Source organism: Vanellus vanellus (assembly GCF_965231255.1).
Source record: "Vanellus vanellus genome assembly, chromosome: 4".
Taxonomy (NCBI): domain Eukaryota; kingdom Metazoa; phylum Chordata; class Aves; order Charadriiformes; family Charadriidae; genus Vanellus; species Vanellus vanellus.
Window position 1 is genome coordinate 8,902,193 of NC_138909.1, and position 19,802 is coordinate 8,921,994.

The 19,802-nt window shown below is 40.2% G+C and overlaps 1 protein-coding gene across 1 annotated transcript in view; it reads left to right on the forward strand.

Annotated features, from left to right (window-relative positions):
• The first annotated feature begins 623 nt into the window (after positions 1 to 623).
• Positions 624 to 19,802, forward strand: part of LARP1B (La ribonucleoprotein 1B) — a 33,095-nt gene continuing 13,916 nt past the window's right edge. Inside the window, exons 1-7 of the mRNA XM_082482145.1 lie at positions 624 to 922; positions 8,824 to 8,885; positions 9,954 to 10,013; positions 13,753 to 13,921; positions 15,334 to 15,477; positions 17,894 to 18,037; positions 18,290 to 18,458. Coding sequence (XP_082338271.1) covers positions 655 to 922; positions 8,824 to 8,885; positions 9,954 to 10,013; positions 13,753 to 13,921; positions 15,334 to 15,477; positions 17,894 to 18,037; positions 18,290 to 18,458 — 1,016 coding nt within the window. The 5' untranslated portion in view covers positions 624 to 654. The remainder of the gene's footprint in view (positions 923 to 8,823; positions 8,886 to 9,953; positions 10,014 to 13,752; positions 13,922 to 15,333; positions 15,478 to 17,893; positions 18,038 to 18,289; positions 18,459 to 19,802) is intronic.

Sequence of the window (19,802 nt, forward strand, 5' to 3'; positions counted from 1 at the left end):
CGTGGGCTTTTTTTTTTTTTTAATTAGTGCGAGTTCATTAACGCCGGGTCAGAGCGGGGCGCGTTACTAACGGAGCTTATAAATAAATTATAAAGCTTTTTAACCGGCTGAGTGGCTGGGGGTGCGCTTGCCGCGTTACTTAAGCAGGTGCTTAACTCGGGAGGGGGAAGCGGCACCGCCGCTCCCGCGGGCGCGCGAAACGGGGCGGGGGGGGAGCTCGCGGCGCCGTGCTCGATCCCGGCCGCTGTGAGGTCATAACGCACGGGAGTGCCCCCTCCTCCCCCCCCCCCCCCCCTCCCAAGCCCCGCCCCTCCCCTCCGCCTGGCTGCTACGGCGGCCGCCGCTCGCGCACCCCCCGTCTCCACGCGGGCCGGGCCGAGCGGGGCCAGCGGCGCCTCCCGTCCCTCAGGAGGAGGAGGAGGAGGCGGCAGCGGGTCGTTCTCCCGCCCTCGCTCCCCCCCCGCCTCACGGCAGCTTGGCTGAGGGGAAGGAGGGAGAAGGGGGAGCGAGCGGCACTGCGGCCCGGCCGGGGGAGCTGACAGCGGATCCGCCGGAGCCGCGGCCGGCGGGGCGGTGCTGAGGGGAAGGAGGCGGGCTCCCCCCCCCCCCCCCGCCTCCCCTCAGGCTCGGCTCCCCCTCGGCGGGCGGCAGGGCATGTCCGCGGCGCAGGTATCGGCGGTGCCCGCCGAGCTGAGGGCGGCTGAGGGTGGCGGCCCAGTAGTCAGTCGTCCTCGGGAGTCGGAGGAGCCCCGGCGGCTGGAGCCCGGGGAGGAGGCCGTGGAGGAGAGCGGCCGGCAGCGGCGGGGGCGACCGGCGGTGGAAGCTCCGCCGCCTAAGGAGAACCCATGGACGAGGCGCAGACCCGCGGGGGACAGCCCCTCGCCGCCCGCCGCGGACGGGCAGCTCGGCCCGCAGGACCCAGGTGCGGCGGCCGGGCCGGGCCCGGGGGTGATTGGGAGGGGAGGGGGGGCGGGCCGGGGGCTGGCTGGCGTGTGGTGGTGGGGTTTCTGTTTTGGAGGTTAGTTGGTTCGTTTCAATTTTAGAAACGAAAATAGCCTGTTTCTCGCCAGGCGGGCAGGGCCCGGTGCGGATCGGCGGGAGCCCAGGCGGGCGCTCCGGCGTTTGACATACATGGGCAGAGGAGGGAAGCCACAGAGGGGACGGGGGACGAACCGGGGAGGGGGGGCGGGGGTGTTCGGCCTCTACCCGGCTCCTGGCGGGAACGGGGGGACGGACGGGGACGACACGACAGAATTGGGGTGAGGGAGTCGACGTGCCGGCCGCTGGCTCCCGGGACTTGCAAATGGTCGCCCCCGGCCTGGGGGACGGGGCGTTGGTGGCCTCGGGCGAGCTCCGCATGGCGCTGGGCTGTGGTAGTGGCGAATAGGGCCGGTGAGCTGCTTGTCTCGCTTTGCCTTTTTTTAGAAATATCGCTCAATCCCGTTTGCTTTACCGCAGGTCGTCTTTGCCTAATTATATAGCGAGGCCCTCTGTACGACCCGTTACTCGGTTTTTGGATTGCAGAGGCTGTAAACGTTAACAAAACTAGTCAGTTGCTCGCTCGCAGGATTCAAACAGTTTATGTGGAAAGAGCCAGAGCGAGAGTAGCCATGGTATAATTTTCTGGCCTTTAATCACTACACATAAGATAAAGCTACTTTATAGGCTCCATACCAACTAAACAGGCAGGTAGCTTTACAAAGTTGGTTGTTGAAGACCTGACTTGAAATTGCCAGGCTTTATGCTTAGGCTAGCAAAGCGTTCCTAGAAGTTAGCAGCTTCTTGGAGTATTATTCTTGGCTGGAAGTAAACTGCTGACCTCAAAATATGTATTTTAGCCTGTGTTTCCTGAGAATTTCAATCTCAGCACTTGCTCCTGAAGGCACCTGACAAACCTTTTTGTGATCTCACAGTCACTTTTATCCTTGAATTAAATACGTACTTCCTTCACAAAGAGAAATATATAATTTATAGTTTCAAGTGTACAGGTCATGCAAGCAGAGGAGTTCTCCAGACCACAAAATTTCTACTTAGCTGAAGATCAAACCTTTTGGCAACACATATAGTCACCTTTATCATTTTGACTGTTTTGTTTGCATGTACTAATGCACTTGTAAATACCTATTTATGTATAGCTTCTACAATCCAGCTTGCTGGGCATCAGCTTGTGGTCTTGTCCATACATGAAAGAGAACTTGTCACTCATTTGGCTTGCGGTGACAGTAATAATAATAATGGTACATCAGAAGCATTGGGAAGACTTCTTTTGTTGCATTAGCACCTCGTGCTTCACTTTCTGTAAAGTTTACTTTTCCACTTAAGATAAAACACACAAATAGTTGTTGAAGGGGAAGAGAGAAAGGAGGCAGTGAGTTCATACACTGTGCACATTATATGCCTAATTTGATGATTTCAGAGAACTTTAAATTCTTTTTCCTCTGTGTAAAAGTTGTGCTTACCCTTTGTCAAATTAATACTAAACTGACTAGTTGCACTGAAACATCATCTCCAGTGGCAAGTGTATAACTTAGCAAATACGGGAGTCGCTGTTGCTGGTAAAGGCATTGGTGAAGAACACATACCATGGCGCACGTTTTGGTTTGGCCACCACCAAAAGCACCATTGAAGGAGCCACCGCTCTTTCCCTTGTCAAAGACAAAGCAGATGATCTTTCCTGTCTGTTTGAAGGAAGGAATTGCCATGTGCCTCTATCTGCAACAAGGGGTGTATTTTGGAGTAACTAATTGCATGCTGGCAAAGTGAAATCAGTCATGCTAGGCCCTTATGAATGTAGTAGTATGGAAATTAGTCATGTGTAATAATAAGTAGATGAGCAGAAATACTACTGGGATGGAATGTAAAACTATCTGTAAAGAGGATAATAAAACGTAAAAGAATCTCGCATCAAAGTAGTGACTGAATCCTGTTTGACTTGTTGATCCTGGCTTAATTTGTGGAAGGTTTCCTGAGACGTGCACATATGGTATGTTCAGTGATAGTTACACACTTGAGAAAATTGACTCGTCTGTCATCTTTTGACTTTCAATTTAGCGTGGTGTTAGTTTGTAATAGAGGCAAACCTGACTCTTGTTACCAAAAGAAACTGTTAATGTCACCTGACACTAGAAGGAAAAAAGTAATGTAAAAGGCTTAAAATTCTTGATGAAAGAATTTGGTCAAAATGTTGTTACTATGACCTATTATTTTTTTGTCTCAGATATGTTAGTAGGTTTTAATCACGTTGTAGTAAACTAAACACCTAATGTAAACCTACTTGAATTTTTCATGGTGTTTGTCACCACAGTTCATTGTTTCCGACTAAGCCTTTTATTAAACTTCTCTTTTAAACAGAGTAACTTTAGAATTATATAGCTACTTTTACATCCTAATCTCCATTTAACTCCTAAAGACAGACTCGTAGCTGTATGAAATTGCTAGTGAAGTTAATAGGCTTCTGTCTAATCCTGGTGATGGTGAGCACAGGGAGTTAGCTTTAGTGGAGGCTGTCAAATGATGAAAGGTACTTCAGCAGCGCGTCTTCCTCCCCTCACCTTTCCTTATAGTGACCAGCCAATATATTGCAGTAAGTCTTCAGTTCTTCGAGTTGAAGCTCTATGAGTAAGAGGGGAGAAACAATTCCAAGGAAGAAGCCCCATCTAAACTTGTAGATAATTTTTTACAAAGTAACAAGATAAGCTTTTCATTAAATTGAGCTGACAAGATGTATCCATACAGAAGCTGTGGAACAACCCAGCGTTAGTCCTGTGTTCCTTGTCTGTCTTCTGAGTCTTGTTTTTCCTCAGCTACCCCTCAGAGCTGGGACCTCGCAGAAGAGGCTAGTTACCCTCCATCCGTATAAATAATTTGTCCAGGATGGAGTAATTGAAATAATTTTATTATGAAAGTTCTCCCACCTCTTCGTTTGATGAAACCTAAAGCAATGCCCTTTTTGTAAGCTTGCAAAAGGGAATCTGAATGACAGGTTCTCTAGACTTCACGTGACTTGCATAGCTGATGTGGGTCTCTGATGATTATTCAAAAATTCTTCATGAAATTTATGAAAGTGTTCAATGAAGAAAAATGCCTGTGCTGCTTATGTGGTTGAAGTAGGTTTGCTTCCTAATGTGCTTGAATGATGTAGTTAATTAGAATGACTGCACACTTTAGTCTTTTATATTGCGCTCAGTTTGTCTTTCTTCATTGCATTTATTTCTGGGTGTCAAAGAACACCTTTTATCTGATTGATATTTTGGTAGCAGAACCAGTTTGCTGTAGTGCTATTGTATAAATTAATTAACTTTAGTCTGTTAGCAAACAGGTTGTAAAAGTACAGTTTAGTAAAGGTACACTGTAACTAAGAATAGCAAGCTTTTGATTAGTAAATGGGTAAATGATCTGATTATCAAATTTTTTTGGTTTATCTAAGGCAGGTACTAGTTCTTATGAATTCACTGAGTGTTTGAATAGCAGCTTTTAAAAATTAAGAATTATCAGAAAGTACACCATTGACAATTACCCCAACCCTGAAGGGATTAAAAACATGGTCTTTACAAACCTGCTGTCTGTGTTTTAGTTGTATATAACAGCATATGTAATTTCACATGGTAGGTTTTGTTTGTTTCTAAACTGGAGACCTGTTATGACAGAGGAATCCACCTGGCTGCCTAGAGCCTGAGACACCATGCTGGCTTTCTGTGTTCTAGCATGTGCTCCCATTAGACCGTGAAAGCTTTTGTAGAAATTGAGTCACAGGTCGCAGCTTTCCATGAAGAAGCTAAGAAAAAAATGAGATGAGAAGTGAAGTGCAAGGAAAATAAATAGTATAATGATTAATCAATCGTATTGCTGTGGTTGGTTTGTTTGTTTTTCCACCTATTGCTTGGTGTATTGAAAAACTGACTGGTTTTGAATGTAAATAGGTGGAAGGATGCAGGTGTCAACTCACTGCCTTGGTTAGTTGTTCAAGTAGTGTGAAGAACGTCAATCTAATGGAGTTTTGCTATAAAATGCTGGAACTCTTATAGGAAAGGATGTTAGCATAATTACTGTTGGTTGGGTTTTTTTTTTATTTCAGAGAATCTTGAATCTAAATCCATGCTCTAGATTTAAATGATATACTTCAAGGGCTTGTTGTGTCTCATTTGCAAGACTTTCACACTTACCTGTTAAAGCAAAAGATTTAAGAAAAGCTTACCTTGTTTAAAAATGGATTATACTGTGAAGTTTCAAACTGTGCTTTGAAAGGAAAATGTTGTACAAGTTCAACAAACATGTTCTGCTGTAATTTTGAAGAGCTCTTCTGCTGGGTGATTTCAACGGCTTCCTGAAGCACTTCTGGTACTTATGTGATGTTTTTCCTTCACTGAAGGAAATACAAGTGTAGTTCAAGTAAAAATAAAAGTTTAATATTCTCTAGAAATCCATACAGTATAAGCTGTGTTTGTATCAAAATTAGAATGTGTTCCATCTTTTATTAATAGGCTTTGCTTTCAGAAGTTGGCAACATCATCCCTTCCCTTCTACCACAACAAATTACTTGCTGACTAGTTATTTGCAGAACTTCAAACCATCCATTCTGAAGTACTACTACTGAAAACATTATTTTCCTTGTAATCAGTAGTACTTTGGTGACACATCTTTACGTACAAGCTTTGCTTCTCTTAATCTCTGTGCAGCATCCAGTCTGCTTTTCCTTTTCTGTTGCCCTTGTCCCAGAGGATTGCTGCTGCTTTAGCGGTTCCAAAGGTCATCTTTCATTTTTCAGAACTGTTGTCCCATGTGTCCTGACATACTGCCCTTGGCATGTTTGCACATCCATATCTTTCCGCAGAAAATACCTTGTGTTAGGATGTGGTGTATTAAGAGACTTGGAAGGACCATAATAAAAATGGCTTTGAAGGCTGATTTCTGTTTTCATATGGATGACATCTTTACCGAATGGAGTTCAGTGATTGACAGATGATAACTGGCAATTAAACGTCCTCATCCTTGATTTTTATTTTTTTTTCCCCACTCCCTGAAAACTCAGCTGAAACCCGGCAAGTAAAGTAATTGAAGATAACTGAATTCATTTATCAACGCAGCATGCCGTTACTAAACAGCTTACCTTGTAGCATATGACTGAATAAACCATTTTAATACAGTTAGGTTGGAATTAACAATAAGTGAAGTAGTTTTATTTGCAAGGGCTCGTTGGGTTCTGCTGGAGCAATGTACTGAAGATGCCGTTTCTGGGTATTCAGCACTGTTATGTGATGTTGAAACCAAACACCAGGGTAATATTAAGCATAGAGCTTTTATCTAAATGCACTCCACAGTAAGTTTTGCCTGAACGGTGTCTCTAGACCTGTTCATAACAACTAACAGATGGGTAAAACCTGTAAATTATCTGATGTTTTGTTCTTTTACTCTACCACCCTCAATATTTTTTTTTCTTCTCCACTATAATCTTCCCTTTCATGCTTCACACTAAAATCCAACTCTCACATGATAAGCCCCAGAAAGCCCATTAGGAAAGATCAGTTAAATTTAGTTTTGAGCACAGCTCGTTTCAGAGGGCCAGAAACTCTGTGGGGTTGTTTTTGGGAAGGGAGGTACAGAGCGTGGTGAGGTCTCAGGTTTTTGCATTCAGAAAGGGCATCATCAACTAGGCGGCATGTTGCCTAATACTCATTTTCTTTTCATTTAGTGTGCAAATGCATCTTCCAAGTCTTGGATTACTACATACAGATAAGAGAGAATCCTTAAAACTAGTTGGGTCTCATTCTACTCGATTCAGATGGCCTCTCCTGCCACTTGGAATAATATCCCATGACTAAGATAGTGTAGCGACATTCAGTCTTTTATTTTTGAATGCCTTGCTACGCCCTGGTGACACACAGAGTAGAAGTTCTGGCAGAGCAGTCCTTCAGCAGCAATTTCAGTAAAAGTGCTGTGAGATGGAAAAAGGGCTTCAGTAAGGTAATTGAACAGCTAAAGAGAGAGGTGTGTTTACAGACTACTGGAGGACAAATGCTATGGGACGTCAGTTTACCTTTACAGATAATTGGTAGTTTTGTTGGAGAAAATTACAAATTTGTTTGCTACTCCACCTCTAGAGCTGTTTGTCTTGTTTTGTAAAGGGCAATTAGTTTATTATTGAATGACAAGTAAAAATTAGGATTGCGCAGTCACTGTGTGTTTCTGCAAGCTCTCAGTCTAAAGTTAATTGAGACTGAATAACAAGAAAGACGCAGTTTGGGGGTGTGTGTTTTGTCTTTGTTTTAAAAAGCAGATCTGTAGGAGAGGAAAAAAACCTGCTGGTAAATGGTGTGGCAAAGGTCACGGGCTGATCAGGATTCAATGAATTCACATGTTTTATGTGATGTGCAAGTCGTATATAGCAGTATTAATATAATTTACAGTGGAATATGGAGTCTACATTAGTTTATGCTTCTAACGTTTACAGTGTCTTCCAGGAAGCAGACAGAGAGGGTTTTCAGAGTCACAGGGGTACGAGGGTGGGGTTCCCAGTGTGAAGCTGTGATAAGGAAGATTAGTCACTGGATGTGAAAGAGATAATGGTTGAGGAGGTGATGTTATCCCTGTATGAAATAATAATCCACTAGTGATTTCATTCATGTTCAATGTTTCAAGCTTGTCTTGCACTGAAATACTGAATAAAAAGTTTCAAGGAAAGGTTGTGACCGCTTCTCTAGGGGAAAGTACATGTTGCGGGAACAGAACCAGGGGTTAACAAGAGAAATTATGAGGTGGTTTCCTCTGTCTCAATTCTAATCTCCAAGAAAAATTGCCTGATACTAGTGGGTTTTTTCCCCTAAATTCCCAATGCAAAAAGTAGAACACAATTAAGATGGTTCAGGAAAAATAGCACAGAATAAGAAAAATGGATTTATATGCAGAAGGGTAATTGCACATGTATTAAAAGACTTAATAAGTTTAACTAGACTTTTTTTTTCAACGTAGGTTATTGATCCTGGACCCTATTGATCCTAGGCTTAATAACGTTGCCATAAATGAGAGTTATTTCCAATTTGTTTATTAATTCCTGGCAAATATTACTGGTAGAATTATAATGGAAACTTGCTTGGGAGATCAGGTGGGATCATCATTATATGGTTCAGGTCTTGATTCAGGATGGTTCTGAAAATGTGTAAGTGTCAGCTTCATTACAGATGCTCATATTTATCATAAACATATCCATTGTGGAAATTGGGCATTAAAATTTATTAGTCTTAATGTAGTTCTTCTAGTCATTTTCTCTTTTCACCTTTCCTTGTATTTTTCTTCATTGCTTTGGCTTGATTGTGAGCAATATGGCTAAATTTTATTTGGCATTTGAGTAATTGCTTATAAAAGGAAATTACTAGGAATTTGTGAATAAGTAATTGCATCTGTTTTTTTCATACTTGCATAATGATAGATTTCGTAAATTAATTCTGCCTTATAAATATAGCATCTAATAGGATAACAATTTAAATGTATTTCAGGGGCTCATTTTCTTTGCTGCTGCTTAGGTTAAGACACCAGCACTTTCAAATAGTCTTGACCTTATAGCTGAGCAAGTGCTTAAATGCTGTGTTACACGGTATCTTGTACACGTGGTTTTCAAGATTATTTACACTTAGTAGGAATGTGAGTTGAAATTTCAATGTCGTGTACTATTAGATACCTTATGGAAATGTTCATTGACTTCAATACCAAGGCCTCAGAAAAACATTGGTGTAGTATGAGATAGTTAAACAGAGTTCTTAAAGTATACTTCCCTCCTCTTTTAAAGTACAGTCTAATTCTTCACCTGAAAATATTTTTCTTCCCTTTCAGAACTGCAAAATTCCACTAAAGTTATAAAAGCAGCGAAACCCAGGACAAGGAAATCCAGCAAGGTTTGTATTTGCCAGAAGGACATTTAGCTATGAGTTACTAGACTGATGGTGTTAGAAATCCCAGTTAACCTAACCTGTTAATCTAAAATGGCATTTAGCTCAGCTGATAATGTGGTAGGAAAATGAAGGCATTTCTAGCTGTAAATATTCAATATGGTAAATAGCTGATATTACTAAAATAAAAAGATAGCAAGGTATTTTGAAGTTATAACCAGAAGTGTTATGTTCTGCCTTAGTAATGGTTAATTTTGAAGACAGAAAAAAGTAAAAAAGGAATGTAAATTTAAAATTAGAAGGGCTGCTAAAGTGGTGTGTGTATGAGAGATAAGGAAAGGCACTTTTGTTTAAAAAAGCAATGGGATTATGTAAAAATGTGAAGGGGCTGCAAAGAAACAACATCACTTGAGCCCAAGTGCTGCTAGATGTGTTTTGGAAATCCTTTTTGCGTATTATGTGGTGTGTGTGCTTTATGTGCTGTTATAAAATTATCATTATGACAACAGGGGACACTGAATCCTTTTATTGAAAAACTAAGTTTCTAAAATTTTGTACAGTTACCCCGTTTTAGGTTGCATAATACCTGTGCTCAAAGGTCTTCCAAAAGCTAAAAGACTTAAACAGTAGATACCTTTAAATCACATAGGAAGCTATGTGTAAGACAACATTTAATCTGACAATTGTCTTCTCTGCTCAAAAGTCATAAGCCCTCTTAGTTTGTTTTATAATAGAAACTAGAAACTTTTGCTTGCTTGCTATCTTTTCTTGGCTGTGCCCACTTGAAATGTTCTTCATGAAGGCATTCTTTAGACACACTAATTGCAAACTAAAATGTATTGGACCTTGATTTGGATGTAACTGTGGTGAATGGTCATTTCTACAGTTGATCATATTCTGTTTTCAAAAGCTGTGAGTTTGTTTTCTGTTGTATTTCTCAGTTTTTAAAAATTGTTACTTGTAACAATTCTGCTCAAAGCAGTATGCTGGCCGTCTGACTCATGACTGACATCTTCCATGTATTAAGGAGGACTAAATCGAGGAAGTAGTATAAACTGTTTGTCATCTTTGCAGGCCGGTGATTTTGGTGATATCACAAACTGGCCAACACCAAGCGAAATAGCAAACAATGAAGTAAGTATCCTTTGTTATCTTCAATATTTTTTTTTAAAAAAACATAATGACTTTTGTGCTTAATACCATCCCGCCCTGAATGTGCTTTGGGTGTTGTAGGGTTTCAGCGGAATTTTTTTCTGAAATAATTCAGCAGAAATAATTCAGGTTAGTTGTCCGTGCTTAGCTGTCTGCACTGGTACTGGAATTTCTGAATCCTTCACAAGCCCACACACGTACACTCCGTTTATCGTTAGTGGTGTGCCATGGACACGTAGGTAAAAATGTGCCATATTTACTCCAACACTTTAAAACTTATATTTCACTTTTCTACTCATTGGGAAGTTTATGCACAGAGGAGAAGTCTTTGGGATTGTGAACGTGCTCCCCTCTCTTGTGATGCAGAATGCTTTGTGCAGATTGTCTTAAGACAACTTAGTTATCCTTGCCCTATTTCTCTGATATATTTTTTCCCTTGCTGGATGTTTAGTTAACATCTATTCCATCAGATTATCTTCCTTTCACTTTATCTCAAGGGATAAGTGCACAATATATCTTACACCTCTTTTATGCTATTTAAAACAAGAACAGAGCACAGATTATTGCAAGATATGAGGTGCCATTTTGCTCTTTGCTTTAGTTCTACAGCACCCCTGTGATGCTTTTACTGTTTTGTTGGTGAGGGAAACCAGAAGATGTGGGTTCAGTAGTGTGCACTGTACAATTGAAAGTGTCCAAATGAAAACTGAAGAAAAGTATTAAGGTAGTTTGGTGTAAATCATTTGTCCTGAGGGCTCAGTTTCTAACACCCTGCCTTCTCTCTCAACTGATTGGCATAACTTTGTTGTTTGTGTCAGCAACAAAGCATTTTCAGGTGTCTAACCAGGCTTTTAGTGTTGCAGGTCAAAAATTACAGATGTCTGTAGATTTGACACAGCATTATGTTTACTGCTAGGCAGAGTTTGCCTCCTAGTAGCTTATTCTACAGGATCTCAGAGAAAATCTTTGAGATTGCTAGAAAAATCTTTAAAACCTGCATCGATTATATGCCAATAAATTAATGCTCGTTCAGTTGCTCACATACCAGTTAGAATACTTTAGTGTATGCATACATCCCATCATGGTTTAGGATTTATACAAGATCCTTGATTTGTTTTTTTTTTTTTTTTATTTATTTAAAAAGTATTTCTAAGCTTCTGTGTCATCAATATTCCTGTCAATTGCTGAGGTGTGAACGGAAGAGGCTGACACTTCAGAAGGAGACAGTGGTGATTAACAATATCATGAAGGATGCATGACTTGCATCCTAAAGCTGCCAATTTATCTGGTGGCATTAGAGCTGTATAACTCTCGGCTGTGCATCATAGTCCTTCCTGAGTTACTCATAAGATCAGAGTTAAGTTCACGTGTGCTTTTTATACCGCAGGTGCACAGCCTCTTCATTTGCTACAGTCTGATAACTCAAAAATGCTGTTCTTGAAGATTGTGTGGTCAGTTCCACTATGCAGTACTTTTTGTTTGTAACTTATCAGAGACTAGTGTTGTAACACATGAGACACAGCACAGAGAAACTCTTGTAACTGTGTCCAGAAAATAATGATATTTTCTATCATGTTCTGATGCTCAGGAAAGGAGAGGCTCTGTTGAGCTTAGATCCGAGAGATTGAGTATCATTAAAAGGATTAAATTTTACACCCTTTAATAATATTTGTAAATGCTAATGTTGATTTGTGACTAAATCTAGAATATGCTTATTTTAACATCTCTTTTTTTCTTTTTTTTTTTTTTTTGGAAGCACTGATTTTAGTGACTTAAGACATGCACCCCTGTCTGTTGCCTTCTCTTTAGTACTGCAGGTCTTTATCATCTACTTCGTTATTAGGTCAAATTTTGATAGGATTAATGATGTCTGTACAGTACTAATCAGAGTAGCTGAGAGATACGTATGTAGTGTTTCATAAGAATATACACATTTGATGCTTTCTGTCAGAAATAGACTGCTTTAAGAGTATTTTTTAAAAGAATTTTTGGTTGGCCAGATGGTCTAGATTGTATTGCTTGGATGTTAATTAACCTTTTGCTGAATTCAGTATGAGAGAATTTCAGTACACAAATTCATGTAGTGTCTGTTAAACCAAATAACATTTAGTTTGTTTTTAATCTCAATTGATTTGTCTAAGGGAAGGCTTTGCGTTGAAATTAATAATGGCGCTGTACTGCAGTATCTGCTGTGTGTACTTCAGCAGGTTCAAAGCTAACTCCACAACATAGCAGTATTCTTTCTGTTTGGCAGGAGTGTCTGTGAAGCTTAATTTTGCAGGTAGATATTATATCTGATCATAAGATGATTTGAGTTGGAAGGGACCGTTAAAGGTCACCTAGTCTGACCCCCCTGCAATGAGCAGGGACATCTTCCACTAAATCAGGTTGTTCAGAGTCCCATCCAACCTGACCTTGAATGTTTCCAGGGATGGGCCATCTACCACCTCTCTGGGCAACCTGGGCCAGTGTTTCACCACCCTCATCGTGAAAAATTTCTTCCTATATCTAGTCTGAAAATACCCTCTTTCAGTTTAAAACCATTACCCCTTGTCCTGTCACTAAGGCCCTACTAAAAAGTCTGTCCCCATCTTTCCTGTAGGCCCTCTTTAAGTACAGAAAGGCTGCTATAAGGTCTGCCTAGAGCCTTCTCTTCTCCAGGCTGAACAACCCCAACTCTCTTAGCCTGTCTTCATAGGAGAGGTGCTCCAGCCCTCTGATCATCTTTGTGGCTTCCTCTGGACTCCCTCCAACAGGTCCATGTCCTTCTTGTGTTGGGGGCTCCAGAGCTGGACGCAGTACTCCAGGTGGGGTCTCACCAGAGCGGAGTAGAGGGGTAGAACCACCTCCCTCGCCCTGCTGACCATGCTGCTTTTAATGCAGCCCAGGACGCGTTGGCTTTCTGCGCTGTGAGCGCACATTGCTGGCTTGTGTCCAGCTTCTCATCAACCAACACCCCCAAGTCCTTCTCCTCAGGGCTGCTTTCAATCCCTTCATCCCCCAGCCTGTATTGATACTGGGGAAAAATGAAACTTTCTACTATTATTCACTAAAATGCTGTTCATTTTGCCTTCTTTGAAACATGTTTTTCTGTGGGATTTCCAAGAAGTGATGATTTGCAGGGTGTTGGCACTACTGAAAGGCACACAGTTCCCACTAAATGCCATATTCTAATGTGGGGGAAAAAAAAATCTGTAATCATACACCTCCACGTCCTCTGATCTTTGGTTCGGTTCTGATTTAGTGGAACAGAATTTTCAGAGTTATGACCTATGCCTCCTTACAGTTTACATTAACATTTGGCATGCTGTTGGGATTAAAGAGCATCATGGGAATTTCTGATTTACCATTCAGTATTCTGTAAGCACAGCTTTTTAAAGATAATCAGTCTGAATGGTAGGTACTGATGAGTAATATTTCTTTCTTTCCTGTAGAATAAATTTCAATCCTGAGATAATGAAACATGATTATTGTGCACTCCACAATTCTACATCTTCAGTTAAAAAAACAAATAGACAAAAACTTTCTTTTTATAGTCTTGCCAAGTTAGCAGAAAATAGAACTATTTAAAATGAGACTTTACAAAATAACACAGTTCCTAAAACTCGCCCTACTGAAGAGGTTGAGAACAGGTAATGATAGAGGAATTTTAATAGGTAAATTTATACCTTTTACTATCAGCAGCTGTAGTGTCAGAAATAATTACGAGTATCTCTTGCAGTGTAAGACTGTAAGTCACAGTAAGAAGCCAACAAACAGAAGAGAAAAGGAAGAGAAATATGATCAGAAAAGCAATAATGGAATCAAGGACAACCTGGAGGCAAAGCCAGATGGTCCAGGAGATAATATTAGCGAAGATGAAGCTCACACTAATAACCAAAGGAAAAAAGGTCAGTCTGGACACTATGTATAGTGCAGTAAGTCACCATTGATAGAGATACGTTAATTCCGGTTGAATGACCTGATGAAACTTTTTGTTTTGCATTTTCTAGGTGATTAACGGGATATATTGCTTTCTGCTAGGAAGCTTAAAACAGGCTTCATGTCTCAGGTTTTGGAGTGTTCTGTTTAGTCAAATAGGAATTCTGGGGAAAAAGCAGCTCATGTCCTGCTGATGGTCCATGGAGCTCTGGCAGTTTCTGGAAAATTTTAGCATGACTGTACAAACCATTACTGTCTCTCACATCTTCCTTTCATTAACTAGATAGTGTTATGTTAATTTAACTTCATATATATGTGTGTGTGTTACTATATATAGTAACATTTTAATTTTCATGTTTTACTATTAGCTTACGCTTTGAAGTGATCACTTGGAAACTAAACCAGGTTATTAATTTCCTTTTGATCCAGTCTGTTACAGGTTTGCCTCTTATTTTTAATGTATCTCATTTGGTCTTTAGACTTCAGTAGGCTGGAGAAACAGCTGAGAGTTTTAAGATACTGCTTCCATCAGCTGTTTCTTTTTTTTTCTTGTTTCTCTGCTGATATTTCTTCAGATCCTAAAGATCTTTGTTGTTCAGATTAGTTAATCTTCCTATGTATATGTTTAAAAACAAATCCTTTATTGCTTTTAATTTTTTTCAGTCTAAATGGAAATTTAAAGTAAAGCATTCCACAGGTATGACCTATTCCTCCCTGCCCAGTGCGGATAATGCATTTTATGTATTTGCTTATATTTGTTGGCTACAAAGGTATGAAGCCCGCAATACCAATCAAGTATAGAACAGAAAATATTATCATTAAATAAATGGTTAGCGGATATTTTAGGCCAGCCTACAATAAAAGACGGCTTTGCTAATGATTTTTGATGCACATGAATGAACTTAATTTGAGTATCTCAGGGTAAAAATACAGTACCACAGCTAAATTCTCAGGAAAATTTTTATGGTTTGTGATTGAAGTCTTTATTTTGGTGGTTAACTTGATGTGCTATTTTTTACCTTTTAAGTTTCATATGCAAGTTGCGAATTATATTCATTATATAGTAATGAATTTACTGTATATATTTTACACTTAAGTACCTATAAATTCTCTGTAATGGACCATACATCAAAAATTCATTAAATAAAAATGCTCACCTTCCTTTCATATGTTTAAAGCTTAGGTAAGGTTGCCTTTCAGTTTGAGAAATTCCTGTTTACTGCCTTTATTATTGTTTCGTCATTCATCATGTCTTAAAATTTCAATGTTAAACTTCTTCCAGTTTTTAAACTTTGAAATTAACTGTTACTAGTTCTACAAGAAAAATTCGATAGAATCTTTTCAGGGGCTGAAACCTCACATACAGTATTAATTTTTTAAGGTAACAAGCAGAAATGGGTGCCACTTCACTTGGACGATATAAGGTCAGACAGTCAAGAAAGACCAGGCTCTCGAAGTAGCTCAAGATTTCTGCTGGAAACAAACAAGTTAATACCTCATAACAACAGACGGAATGAGGCAAGGAGTAAGTGGTTTTCAATCTCCAGGTCTTTCTGTTTGTGGCAAATAAAGTATAGTACCATGTGAGTAGGCATTAGATTGGCAGTTTATGTTGGAAACTTGACTTTGCCTATACTAAGTAAAGCCTAGTGTTAATATTTGCCAATAACCAGCAAAAAAAAAAAAAATTGTACTGTAGTTTAACAGATTTTAAATCCGAAAGTTTTGTTTAAGTTTACTGTCAGATTTTTTTTTTTTTTAACCTCTTCAGAAATTGATCAGAGTTGTAATGTCTCAATCACTGATTCTGCTGAGTAACTGAGTTTAGAAACAGCCCGTCTTTATAATGCATGCTGGTGCTCTGAATCAGAGCAGCATATATTTTTCTCTTCATGGCTCCCTACAGAGTCTTGGGCCACAGCTTTACGATGCAGAAAGTTTGGAAATATTCTCATAAGGTGGTTGCTTTGTCCTGCTCAGCTGCTATTCCCGCAGCTTCTTGCTGCCAGAGCTATTGCTTGTGGACCTACACTTTGAACTCTGCTTTGGCAATTCTACTGATGTTGGTTTTTTCCTTCAAGTTGGATCAATGCTCTCAGTTCCCTGACCTATTTCTCAGCATGGCCGTGCAAAAACTTGTACTAGCGCAACAGAGGGAGAAATGCACCGCAGCTGGTGCTGTTTCTGGTCGTTGGGTGTTCTGTACAGCTTGTCAGACGGCAGGAATCTTAGGCTGAATGTAACTCTTTGGTTTATGTATTTGCATTTAAGTTTTAAAATGACAATACACATTAACAATTTAAATGTTTGCTCATTATAGTAAATGCTGGACGCTACTGAGATGGGATTTGTTTACGAAGTCATTTTAGGAACATGGATGTCAGGGTTTGATCTGGATGCCTGAGGGATGGACAGGGGCAGGGGGAATATTTTTTACCAGCGTATTGCTTTCTTCAGCAATTATTCCTCAGGATGGTCAAATGACCAGAAACTTGTATCACGAGCTCTACCTCAAGGCTGATTCAAGACCAGTTTCAGTGTGAGAGAACATAAAACATCTCTTGCTCTTCAGGAACATTGGCTGTTTAAATAAAACACTTGTTTCAGGCTTAAATACAACATTAGCTCATGAAGATGTTACGTGTAGGACTTCTGCATGTGTCTGAGCCACACGTACTTTCAGAGTGCAAAAATGAAGCTGATTTGGGGAAATAGTTCGAATAATATCTACGCATTTGGGATTTCTAAGGTTGAGGGTAGCAAGTGTGAAGGCTAAAATTCAAATTCCCAGTGAGGGACACCCGTACAGATTATGATATTCATAGATTCCGAATCTTATGTGACAGAAAATAAAGTACAGGAACTTGAATGTATGAGCATACATAATTTGTTGTAGGGCTCATTAAAAATAGTTGCTGGTAAAACAAGAACAAAGGATCATCTCTTTAGTCAGTCCTTTGTTAAATTTAGCAACTCTTAACTTGATCAAGTAGGGGCTGTATCCCCAGGCATTCCTCTGACAAAGAGGTACCCCAGCATCTGGAAGACTTCCCACTTACAACTTAAAGAAACTTTAAGCAAGGGTGACTGTCTGAAGATGGAAGTCTCTGAGAGTGTTAGGAAAAGAGAAAGAAATGGTATGAGAGAGGGCTTCGTGTATAAAATGAGAATTACACCTGTTCTTAAGTTTTGTGGTGAGTGGTTCTTTGTGGTCTGGTTTGGACCTGTTTGCGTTCCTTTCTTCTGCTGCTTCTCTCACTGTCCTTTGCTATGTGCAGACCACATATTTATATGAAAACCTTTCATAGATTCTTAAAGAGTTGTCTTAGATTTGCATGTGTTATCAAAAGGGGATCCCTAACTTAAAAGCTCAGTTTGGGGCACGATCAGCAGAGAATAAATGATTGCTGTTAAATGGTCAGAGTCAGGGGAATGGTAGGCTGCTGCTTCTGGCAAAAAAAGGGAGGCTTCAGAGAGCCATTGCCGTGGAAATCCCACCCCCAGCAGGATCATCAAGAGCTAACAACAGCCCTTCCTAGCTCTCTCTAGGTACTGGGAGTTGCCCACAGGAGGAGACTATATTATCATGCCTGGAAGGAGAATTGCATGATCGTTCCTTCCCTTCCCAAGCGATCGTAGTTACTGTGATCCCTGAGCTGGCACCAGAGTGTCCAGTTGCTTCAGAAGCATTTGAGATTGACGGCCAGTCAAGCCCATTCACTCTTCATTGCAAACAGCTTCTGTGCGACTCACCCTCAGGCATGGCTGGGCATACCTTTTGGTTTTACCCTTGCAGCTTCAAATCTGACTTTCTGCTTCAGCCAGCGTGACCGAGTCAGTGGATTGCCTGGGCACAAGCTGAGAACTCTATGTTACAGGGACTTTTTGGCACTGTGGTATTTCATTATGATTGCAAGTATTATGCTTTTTTTCTTTTAAAGATTGGCGTCGTGATAGAGAAAAGAGAGATGATCATGATGAAGTGTGCAGCGTGAGAAGTGAGGGTGGCAATGTTCGTGGATTCTCCAGAGGCAGAGGAAGAGGTAGAGGCAGAGGAAGAGGACGAGGCAGAGGAAACCCTAGAAGTATGTAAAGAAGTAGATGCTTAGCAAAAAAATTAAAAACTATGTTTATAATGTTATTGTTTGCACATCAAGTAAGAGTTGTCTCAAACAACGTACCCTGTAACTTAATTTTATTAAATAGCTTAAGTCTTCTTAAAATCGGATGCTGAAAACCAACAGTAAAATAGCAGTATGTATCATGCCTTAAAATATTTGTGTGCTGGACTTAATATTATTCATCATCTTTCTTTTATGTTCTGCTTTATTTTGAAGTGAACTTTGAATATTCAATTGGTTATCAAGAGCTGTATGGTGAAGGAACTGACCAAGTATTTCAACCCGAGTTTAATGCTAGTGTGATGTATTACTATGGTGATGGAACTGGCGTGCAGATGTATTCTGTGGATGAAGCACTTCTCAAAGAATATATAAAACATCAGATGTAAGTAGATTTTTTTAATGTAGAAATATTTTTAGAGATCTATTTAAGATAAAATAACTCATTCCAAACAGTGCTTAATCCTTGTTATCCATATAAAGATGGAGATTAAAGCATTTCAATTTAACTTCTTGATTTGACCATTACCAGTGTCAGTTTGAATTTATTCACTAGTGGGGTGGAAAGACTTGAGTGATGGGGAGGAATTTTAAGGAAGCTGTGCTGCATCTTGTGCTGTAGTCTGGCTCTAACTCGTATACCTGCTTTATTTATGGTACATAGCCCTCTTTTTATGTCGTCATGTAATTGAGATATGGATGTCTCTGAGCTTGTGCTTTTGAGTACTGTTGGTCTGTTTGCCTATAAAGCTCTTCTTGGGTGATGTAGCTAGATGTTTCCCTTATTTGCGCTCAATTTCACTTTGAGAAGTCTTGCTAGTTTGATGTTTTCAGAGCATTTCATCTGAAACATTTAACTGAAAGAGAGTAGTTTTGCAATGATACTTGATTTTTCAATAATCTGAAATGTTTACTTTCTCGTGTACACCATTAGGCAATGAGAAACCATCTGGAAGACTGATTATCACCAGGAGACAAGTCAAAAAGGGCCTGGAAACCAGTAGTTCATTTTTAAAGAGACAGTTTCCACCACTGGCAGATATTTCATCTTCTGTGCTTGCAACGGCATTTCTCTGCGATGCCTTTGTGGTGGTTTTTGATTGCCCTTGTATTCTGTCAAGCAACTTGCTTATTTTATTCTTGCTTCTTTTGTTACAGTTGACGCAAAAAGGAAGAAAAAAGCCTCTTTAAGGGCAGAAAGTATCTGGCATGTGACTATCAACTTCAAAACTTCTATTGCAGTCTTTTTTGTTACTCTTGCTGCCAGGCCCCTATGAGACCTGACAGTGGACATGTACCCCCATGTCAGGATAATCGGCCTGCACTGTCCTCAGACAAGTGAGGGAGGAGCACAGACACTCCACTGTTGGCCAGATTTCTGGGCATGCAGTGTAGAATCCAGACCTTCTAAGGTAGGACATGGTGATGTCCCCCTCTGCTGAGAAAAATGTCAGTTACAGCATTGGTCACATCTGACTTCTGGTTATATTTGTATTTTATTGTAGCAACAAGAGGTTGGCAGGTGTCAATAGAAGACTTGGCATGGCTGGCTAACCAGAGCCATTGGTTGCTTGTCTGATATGAACTCCTAAGGCAGTTTGATTATGGAGTTTGGTTTCCATGAGAGAGAGGGAGATTCTTGAGCAGGTTTAGAACATAACTTCACTATTTTTATGCTCCTTAAAAAAGAAAAAAAAAGGTTTTTTTTTATCTGTTAACTTCTTTAAAA